The sequence below is a fragment of the Dendronephthya gigantea genome, unplaced genomic scaffold, assembly GCF_004324835.1.
Source record: "Dendronephthya gigantea isolate DGI-Jeju-01 unplaced genomic scaffold, DenGig_1.0 000136F, whole genome shotgun sequence".
Taxonomy (NCBI): Eukaryota; Metazoa; Cnidaria; class Anthozoa; order Malacalcyonacea; family Nephtheidae; genus Dendronephthya; species Dendronephthya gigantea.
The window spans coordinates 8,495-18,915 of record NW_021163146.1 but is presented as its reverse complement, the minus strand read 5'-3'; the positions used below and the strand labels follow the sequence as shown (position 1 = coordinate 18,915).

The 10,421-nt window shown below is 37.5% G+C and overlaps 1 protein-coding gene across 1 annotated transcript; it reads left to right on the top strand.

The window, feature by feature from the left end:
• The first annotated feature begins 255 nt into the window (after positions 1 to 255).
• Positions 256 to 1,128, top strand: LOC114536439 (uncharacterized protein K02A2.6-like). Its single transcript, XM_028557799.1, has one exon. It carries the CDS (start codon positions 256 to 258, stop codon positions 1,126 to 1,128), a length of 873 nt encoding a protein of 290 aa, XP_028413600.1.
• Positions 1,129 to 10,421: the final 9,293 nt, after the last annotated feature.

Sequence of the window (10,421 nt, the reverse complement as noted above, 5' to 3'; positions counted from 1 at the left end):
AGCGAGCAAGTTATACAAGGGTGGCCTGATAGCATAAAGAAAATACAGCAAGCAGTAAAGCCTTACTGGAATAACCGAGATGACATTTCTATCCAAGAAGGACTTCTATTCTTAGGCAGTAGAATAATTGTTCCAGAATCACTCCGGCAGAAGATAATGCGAGAAATCCATAGTGGTCATCAAGGGATGGAGAAGTGCAAACTCCGTTCAAAATCCTGCGTTTATTGGCCCGGTATATATAAAGAGATTGAGAGTATGGTGGTGTCCTGTTGTGCCTGCAAGAAATTCCAGAATTCACAGCAAAAGGAACCCATGATTCCAAGCGAAGTACCGCCAAGACCATGGCATACTGTGAGCGCAGACCTGTTTAAGGTAAATAATTTCTGGTACATTGTTATTGCTGACTATTACTCGAAATTTCCATTTGTGAAGAAATTAAATAATTTAACAGCAACCACTGTAGTTAATGTGGTTAGATCGATATTTTCTGAGCAAGGCATACCAGAAACGCTCATTTGTGATAATGGATCTCAATTCACTTCTGCCCAATTTCAAGACCTAGCGAAGAGATATGGTTTTAAAGTAGTCACTTCGTCACCTCATTACCCAAAGGGGCATGGTTTCATTGAGAGACAGGTCCAAACTGTGAAGAAGATCCTGTTGAAATGCAAGGAATCAGGAGCTGATCCTAGTCTTGCATTACTGTCGTTGCGTTCTACCCCGTTAAGTACAACACTCAAATCTCCAGCAGAGCTACTAAATGGAAGAATGTTCAAGTCAACATTACCAGTAAAGATTCATCCACCAAGCGATCGGTACGAAACCAGAGACTTGTTATTAAAACAACAAAAGAAACAAGTAAATCTATATTACAGGGATTCGAAGGAGAAGCCAAATCTCTTTCAAAATCAAGCGGTACAAGTTCAAGACCCTGTTAACAAAACGTGGAGTCCAGCGAGAGTAGTTGGTTTTGGACCAACTCCTCGTTCTTATATTACAGAGGATGGATCCGGAGTTCAGTTACGGAGGAATAGACAGTTAATCAAGCCTGATATACAGAAGACACCTGAACTGATAAATCGTGCAGCCTGTGGAGGCAACCAGGGTGATGTGAGACAGGTCGCATAGTAAAGAAGCCGGACAGAATAATATACAAGTAGATAATATCATTAAATAGAATTAAAATAAATTAGATAAAGTAGAACAATTGATAAAGACAATTTCAGCATAAGTATTTTAGATCATAAGTTTTTTAAAATTTAGGAAAAGAAAAAAAAAATATATATATATATATCTTTTAAGAAAGGAGGATGTTGTATATCTCGCATCCGGCTAGTTACTTCCGGGTTTGTATGTATTATAAATAGCCTAGCTTCTCTTTGTAATATCAGAACTTATAGTAAAGATATACTTTGCAATCCGAATGAATCTAAGATTTAGATCAAGACAAGAAAACACAACACAAAGTGAGGATAAAACAGTTGAAAACGAAAAGGAAATTATGAGTCTTATTGAAACGAAAAACTGTCCATTTATAGTGAGCTATCGTTATTTTCACTCTGGCAATGAGTTCATGTATCTTATTGTTGATCTTTGCGAGGAAAACTTGAGGGAACTTGTTCATGCATGCAGTATTGAACATCTACAAGAGCATGGTCCACGAATGACTAGAGAAATTCTATCAGGACTTGAATTTCTTCATGGTGAAGGAATATTGCACAGAGATTTAAAACCTTCAAACGTCCTGGTTGATATCGAAGGTCACATGAAATTGGCAGACTTTGGAATAAGCCGTATTTTGAATGACGATGAAACAACAGTTGTAACATTCGCCAAAGGTACTCCTGGATGGATGCCATCGGAAGTAGCTCAAGCCATTGAGAAAGATGAGAAAAGTCGTTATAAAAGGAAATCAGATGTCCAGGTAGCAGGTATGATTGCTTTCTACGTCTTAACTAAAGGTGAACACCCTTTTGGTTCCAGGTTTGATCGAATGAGAAATATATCAAAAGGGAACTCTGTTAATTTGAAGAAACTTGGTGATCGCAAAGCTCAAAATTTTGTGTCGAGGCTGATCAATCACAAAATTCATGAGAGACCTTATGCTCAAGAGGCGTTGAGGGATCCTTTCGTTGATGAACATTGACACAGTCGAGATGCAGAACTTTTCTGCGGAGATAAAACAACTATAATCGAAATTAATTATGAAAGACGAGATTCGTGGAAAAATAAATCTTATCTGGACTTGAACATAGCATATTCGTCAAAATCACAACATTGTTTTCTCTTGTTGTTGAACTTGGTGAATTGAAATGGTCGCATTTACTTTTTGTACATCATCAGGCGCATCCAGTTTCACACAAAATGGTTCACGAGGTTGCGATAATGAGATTAATTATTACATGACAAAACAAAATGGCAGCATGTTATTATGCAAACAAACTAAGTATCCCTAGAGAATCTAAGAAAGGCCAGAAAGCCAATACTGTAAAATAATGGATAAAAGTCAGGAAGTCAAGCAAGGCTGTATTTTGACAAACGGTTGCATTAAAAATGGAAATTTAGAGCTTTTCAAACTATTAGCAATTGGGATATTAAAGTACACCGTTTTAATGTTGTTGAAGCTTCCACTTCATTATGTTCATTTTCCTTAATATCATGACGTGGCTACGATTAAAATTTGTGTTATTGACGGTGTACATCAAAAATCTGCAATCCGCGAAAAATACGTGCCGAAACCTAGGCACGAATGCTAAAGACTCTCGACGAGGCACTCCAAATATTTTTTCGGTTTTATCATGCTAATATGCATGCGTTTTGCTCGTAAATATGCCAAATCCGACTCACCCGGCATCGCTAGGCTAATCCCGAATTGTATTCGCCCTCGCATGAGTAATTAAAGTAACACTTATTCACGTCGACCGAAGGAAAAATTATGTTTGGGGAACCTGAGACCGGTCGATATTTCACGAGGCGAAGCCGAGGCCCTGACTTAAAGCTGGTTTTCCACCAGCGTTATTTTTCGAGCGAAGCGACTTTACTCTTTTGCATTTGGGCAATTTGTTCCAGATGATTGCAGTTGAGAACTCGGAAACAAAAGTAGAATGCGCGCGAAATATATCGCTAGTGGAAAACCGCCTTTAGAGGGACAAGCGACGTCCGCCATTTTGATTTTGCAATTAAAATGTTAAAGACTTTATGTTAGCCTAAATACGTACACTGCACCAGTAAGTATACAACCAAATAAAAAGTCGAAATAAATATACTTGTTTGCTTTTTTTGAAAAGACGATAATGTACTTTTTAAATCTTTTTATCTTGTTGTTTTTCCTCTCGTTGACTGGTCTCTCGTTAACTGGTCTATGTGTGAGGAGTGATAAGAGATAACTATTTGTAACTATACGTGTATGGCCGGCGTTGTATGAATGCCACAGATGGAATGCTTATCTGTTCGGGGCCTGGCGGTTGTCTGCCATGCACGCCATTAATAAAATATATATTTGTACATATTGTGATATGGATGTTGTGATGTCACCATAACCCAGAAATTAAAATAACGAATTGCGCAAGCGAGCGGAAAGCCCTTATAAATACACAGACGCGTGAATTTAATTTATATTTAATCATTTCTGTAGGAATTAAGGCATAACAGATTTCAGGAAACTAAACAAATTTCATCAAAGATATTTTTTCATAAGTTCATAACCCTAAATGTCAACCCAATTTATACTGAATACGCTTAAGGAAGAACAGTCGGATCAACCTGGCCTTACCTGGGTATAATATATACACAATTAGGAAAACTGTTAGTGTTGGATATGGCAACCATATTCAATTGCATTTTATTGCCAAATTTTGAAATTAAGCGACAATATACATATTTTCACGTACACAGACAATCAGTGAAATTTTCTCATATCTATTTTGGAGCATTCGATTTCGAGATATTCATAAAGGAAAGCTTACCGCGCGTACCATAATGCAGAATTTCGTGAAAGTTCAATGAGATTTATTCCTTGCTATGCTGAGTAAATGTTCAAAGTTTCAAATTCAAAAGAGAAGAAGGAAACGCGAGAAAAACAGGTCTAACAGTTCAAAGGCAAATTTGCAAACTGCTGACGTGACACAAGAAATAATTCCACTCGTGGATCACGGGGATGACTTACGTAGTTGAACTGTACTCTAACTGTAGAGAGTCACCTTAACCCATATGCTTACCTTAATCTCCATGACATTGTGGAATTTCCTTAGCTGTTTTTGGTCCTCATCCTCTGACTTGACATAGTTTAGCCTTATGACTCTTCCATGCATGGGTTCTGCGAAACTATTTACTTATATAATAATATCTGTTTACCTCTAACTGGATTACTTTAAAAAGTTTTGAATTACAACTTGAGAAAAATTACGAAATATGAGATTACCCTGCCAATTCAGGAGAGTTGGATGAAACAAGTGCTGTTCCTCTTGTTACGCTCATTCCCTCCTTGTTGGACCTGGCCATTAGCCGCCCCTGCGCCTGAAGTAGAAACTCGCAGAAAGACTTGGTGATTTCATCAGGATCGTGAATTATCACCACTCCTGCAGGTTTGGACATACTCTCGCGCATTTTTTTCCATTTAACAACAAATGATTGAGAAGCCCTGTTGAAGAGGTAGAAAATAAGGCAATGAACGCCTTATAAGTCCAGGCATTATACTTTTGATAGTTTTAAATTTGATAATTATAGAAACTGGCTCATCCATAAAAACACTTACGTTGATGTTCCGGTTATATTTCCGTTTCCTTCGCTTAGAAACATACAATTAACACTGGGGACACCTTGAGTAAGGGCGAGCAGCGTCAGGCTTAGAGATTTTCCCACACTCTTATGCAGGCTATACAACATTCCAATGGAACTCTCGTCTATAAATGTGCATAAGAGCTGGTTGTAATACGTTTTCGTTGCTGATCAGGCTTCCCTCATTGCAGGCTATTCTTAGCCCACAATCAGGCGTCTCTTTAGCAATGTAATGTATTCCAATTTTTTTTTACTTTTTGTTTTCTATTGGCCCATTTTTATCACTTATTTTCCCCCCATACAAAACATGTATTCTCCCCTGTTTATTTTCATACGAACTCTCCTGACGAAGGCCCTCAGTAACTAGAAATCGAATATCAAAATAATAGCATGGTAATTTCCAAAAACATTTGACAAGCTATTTTGTTTGCTTCATCATGAGAGAAGCTACCAAAAATTTACAAAAATTGCCGTTCTAAAAGGTGGTCAAATGTTGCACCTACTCCATAAATCATCAATTTTGTCTGGATCTATGGCATTTCTTAAAATACGCGAGAGCGTGAACGATGCAGCCTGGCTGAACGCTCCGTGGTTCATGCTAAATGCTTAAAACCAAAAGACCAAAGACCAAATATATATATATAAGAAGAGAGAGCATTTTATCAGGTTTCTTTGCGGTATCATTGTCATTGGTTAAATTTGGTTTCATGTCCAGTGGCGTAGCCAGCCTGACGATTTGTCCCGCTATGCTAATATTTTGGCGTTCATTGACTGTGAAAACAATGAAATTTGAAAAAAGTGAATAATCATAATGTCGAATTATAATGTCGAATTACAAACTCGAATTTACACAGCGGGACAAAATCGTCAGGCTGGCCACGCTACTGTTCACAAAGGTTGTCAAAGAGGTGGTGTAACTTAAGCATATAATTGGCGTGTACACATTCCGACAACTGTTTAGCAATCGAACTTTTTTGTGGATCTGCGTGTTCCGATAAACGGGTACCATAAGCCAAGCTTCTTTCTGTTTTGCCTATAATACGAAGTGTCACAACTTGTGTACAACAACCTCTGTGTGCAGCTCTGTAATTGCCCGTGACACAATTTTTACTGCGATATTATGTGCCATTTTCTTCTTTTAATAGATGTAAATCAGAAATTACTGATATTAAAATAACAAGCAGTTCCTACACATCAGAGCATTCGTAACTAATTACTCATTCATATCTATCAAAAGAGGAAAATGACACTTAAAGAGCACTTTCCATTTTAGCAGAAAATCCAGATTGCGTTTCCGGAATGTCCAGTGTCATAATGAAAACATTTCGAAATTATTGTCCAAAAATAACCATGTTCCATCTGATTTTTGTCAAAATTTCTGGAATTTCCCACAAATGAAAAACGCCCCAAATCGCAGCAAAAAAAGCAAGTGTACAGAGAAGGGCCTTAAAGCATTCTCCAAGACCATTGATCAGTTTTAGAAGTGTTGACGATAGACGGATGATCAAATATTCATACTACGATATTAGTATGCTATATATAAGCCCCGTTTACACTACACTCGCGGAAGTGTAATAATCGAATATGCCCTTTGGTAAATAATCTTTTGCAAAAACTTCAAAATCACTAACACAGACAGGCTCGTGTTTCAACTTTATGTTATTCATTATTATTTCGTCATTAATATATAGAAATGTTTGGTGAATTTAAGGCTGAATTCGAAAACACTGCCAATGCCCCAATTGACTGCCTCGGATCTGATTTAATGAGCAATATACATATACTTCAAAACAGAGTGCACGTGGTCAGTTCACAACCTATCTTTTTTATTTTTACGAATTAACTCGGTAGACTCAAACTAGTTCGACCAATTTATTGACCAAATGCTAATTTCTAACCTTACAAAACATGTTTTTCTGTGGCAACGGACTGAACACACAACACGGGATGATAACTACTGCTCATTTAATCCGCTCGGTTCGGTAAACAATAAAATTAATAGTCGTAATTGCACTGGGTGGAGTGAAATTTGGTGTGAAATCAAACTGGTGATTGCAAAATCGCACGACCGCGAAGGGGAGTGCGATCTGTAATCACAAGTTAGATTTCACACCAAATTGCACTCCATTCAGTGCAATTACTATTATTAATTCTATGGAACCGAGCCGATTCAATGAGCAGTACGTAGTTATCATCCCCGTTTTGTGTGTTCAGTCCGTTCACAGAAAAACATGTTTTGTAAGGTTAGAAATTAACATTTGTACGATACGAAGTGCAATTACCACTTTATTATATTTATTTTGAAATCACACAAAAAATTAAACAAATTCAATACGATTTATTGCCTGAAGGAACCGTAAACGGTGTAAAATGTGAGTAATTTTCATCTATTTTTGTCAAGAAATTTTGCAGGGCATTTAAAAACTCAAAATAGTAAAATTTTGTGCCATTTTCCCTTGTTATTTGATTAGATAGTTACACTGAAATATTACATCTGATTGGTTATTGTGGACTTGTAGTGCAGGGCTTCAATCTTATTGCCTTGTAAAATTAGTGATGTGATTAATGTTCAAAAATAGTGCGATTTGAGGATTTTTAAGCAATCAGTTTGAATAAAGTGTTAAACTGTCGCATAAAGGCGGAATTCCACTTTCAGCGAAATCGTTCGCTAGCGAAATATTTGCATAATTTCTTTTGAATTTTAACAGCATAAGTAAATTAGTGCGACTTGACTGTTCTCAATTCAAAAGAAAATATGCAAATATTTCGCTAGCAAACAATTTCGCTGTAAGTGGAAATCCGCCTTAAAGACGACAAACAGAATATCATTCCCGATTGCAAACAAACTGAATCAGCGATTGAACAAAAACAAAGAAATAGCAGTACTTGTAAGGATATTTACGTCCATGAAATTTAGAAAGTAAAAACGGGCAGTGCAATTAAACCGAACGCTGTGTCTTTGTACATTCACAAAATCGGGCAACTAAGTTTTTCTGTAACAGATATAGCTCCATAGCAAAGAACCAATAGACTGGTGTACAATTCCCTCCCCACCAAAGTGTCGGCACATCACGTTAATACTCGTGAATTACAAGGCTTTATATAATACTTTGCTTTTCGTTTCAAACACAAGCTAATAATAATGAATAGCAATTCCCTCATGCATAGCCAATGTATGCAAGCGTCGCCAAAATAGCGTTATTTCATTTGTCGGAATTTCTCACGTGACAGCAGTTCACCCTGCTTTGTTTTAAGTGGTGATGTTTGTTGTTCCTCCTTCCTGATCTCGAGATGGCCAGTCGTCATATTATTTTCATTGCCTTTTGGGTTTCAGTTAGGATCGAAGTACCTCTGGCTGAAGCTGCCCAGACGTGCCAGACCGATGCAAACTGTGCTAACAACTATATTTACAAGCATTGCTGTGGTAATTATCCAAAGAGCTTCGACAGAACGAAACGAACTTGCCAAATTACATCTTGTTTAAACAAGTACTGCGCGACGAACGGCGACTGTGGCGATTCATCGTTATGTTGCCGCTTTAATAAATGTGTACACGATGGCTGCTTCGGCTGCAAGATTAACTCGGATTGTGATTACAATCGTGTGTGCTGTAGGAAAACCCACATTTCGAGTAAAACATTCTGTGCTGCGAATTGCGTTGGCCAATCTTGCATATCCAACGACGACTGTGCAGGAAGCGGGGAGTGTTGTCGATCAGGAAAGTGTGTTGACACAGCAAGCTGTCTCGCTCAATGTAAATCGAACTCTGAATGCAATGTCGGGAATTACTGCTGCAAGAAAAGAACTGTTTGGTTTTGGCAAGATCGTTGTAGGGAAACCTGTGTTGGCGAGAAGTGTAGCTCAATTGATGATTGTGGACCCGCGACGAATGTTGTAATGCAGCTGGAATATGTGCTAAGCGATGCCAGAAACCAAACGGCGCGAAGCAAAACGACAAGGAGCAAAATTACAATGTCAATGAACAAAACAACAAGAAAAGTTTCAAGGTGAAAAATGACAAGGGCCAAAGTGGCAAACAGCGAAACCACACGAAACAAAGCGAGAAGTCAAACAAAGCCTGGCTTATCCCTGTTATCGTCGTAGTTGGGTTACTGATAACTGTCGTAATTTTCATAGCGGTATTTCGCTATTACAGAAAGAGGCGCGAAATGCAGAACTACACAACTCAAATAAATTGTGATACAATGTGAACAGTAAGGACAATTTACCAATTATTATCCGCCTACAAAGTTAATTATAACTCGTATGTGTCTGTCTTGAACTCCGAATGAACGCTAATGACTTCATACGGATTTTTTAAGGGTCATATTTAGAAGCTCGTTGAACCAGTCTACACATAAAACTCAAATTACGAGAGACTGCGTGGTTTTAAACTTAGGATTAGTAGTAGCAGGGCCGAAACTAGAACGATAATTGTGTATATAATAAAACAGTTATTTTGCTCACTCTCGCCCTATACGACTATTCGTGGGCTATCAGCACATATACGATTCGAGTTTGCAGAATAACAGTAAAAAATTACCCCCAATGGAGCTACCTGTTCTGTTATTATATCTTTATATTTGCATGTATTGTATTTAAACAAGTGTTCTTGCATATTACCGTAGCTACAATTTTCACGAGGGGAAGTCAGGGATAATGTATAAGTTCATACAAAATAGATGTAACATATATTGGGTAGATATATTAATTTATAGTTTTTAAGGGTCAGTCCAATACTCAATCATTGACCTAGGCAATAAATAAATTGTTTAGAAACATACGTGTTCTGATGACTCTATTTAAATTACCCTCGGATTGAAATTCAACCTGCTACTAGTCTAAACTAAAAAGCTTTTGTTTGTTCAGCCATTCGAATATTGTAACGCAAGGCTTTATTATGTTCAAACGTGCATAAAAATTGTTGTAAAATGGGAAATATAATTTAGCAATGACGTGGATAATTAATTAATTTTTGCCACAAAATACATAATTATGAGTAAAAATAATTTTTGGCTATTCGCAATCCTTAATTACTTTTCCTTTCATGCATGACATTTCATGGGATGGAACAAATAGTAAGGCGAAAACATCAATCACCCTGTCAGAACGTGCGCAGGTTGATCAACAGTCGTATGTCATTGCCAAGTTTAACTGTCACATTTAAAAATATGCATGCTTTAGGCAGCTGCAAAGCTCTTATGTCAATCAATTGTGTTTTATATTCCGCGCCGTCGAGCATTTTAAGAAATACGTCAGAGAAAGCTTAATTCGATTAAAGTAGTAGAGTAAGTGGTTAAGTTGTAAAATAAGGTTCACAGAAGCAATGTTTGAAATTTTAATAGTGGTTGATGATAAATATTTTAAGTTGTGAACATTTTTAGGTATTGATAGATTGAGATAAAGATCAACGCGACTATAGTGCGTCAACGCCTTAAATAAACAAGATATGAGAGCTGGAGCGAGCTTCTAACGCTAACTCACACTTCACACTCACAACGCTGATTGGCTGGAAAAGGATCAGCCCACTCTGGTTGATGACGTGAGCAAGTTTCCCTCAACCTTTACCGTAAAAGAGCGTGCACAACACCCGAACCTTCAGTGGAGCAACGTATTGGACCAACGGAGTAGACCAGAATCGTCAG

Coding starts and splice junctions, on each gene's coding strand:
- LOC114536439 (XM_028557799.1), top strand. CDS start 256: ATGGTGGTGTCCTGTTGTGCCTGCAAGAAATTCCAGAATTCACAGCAA.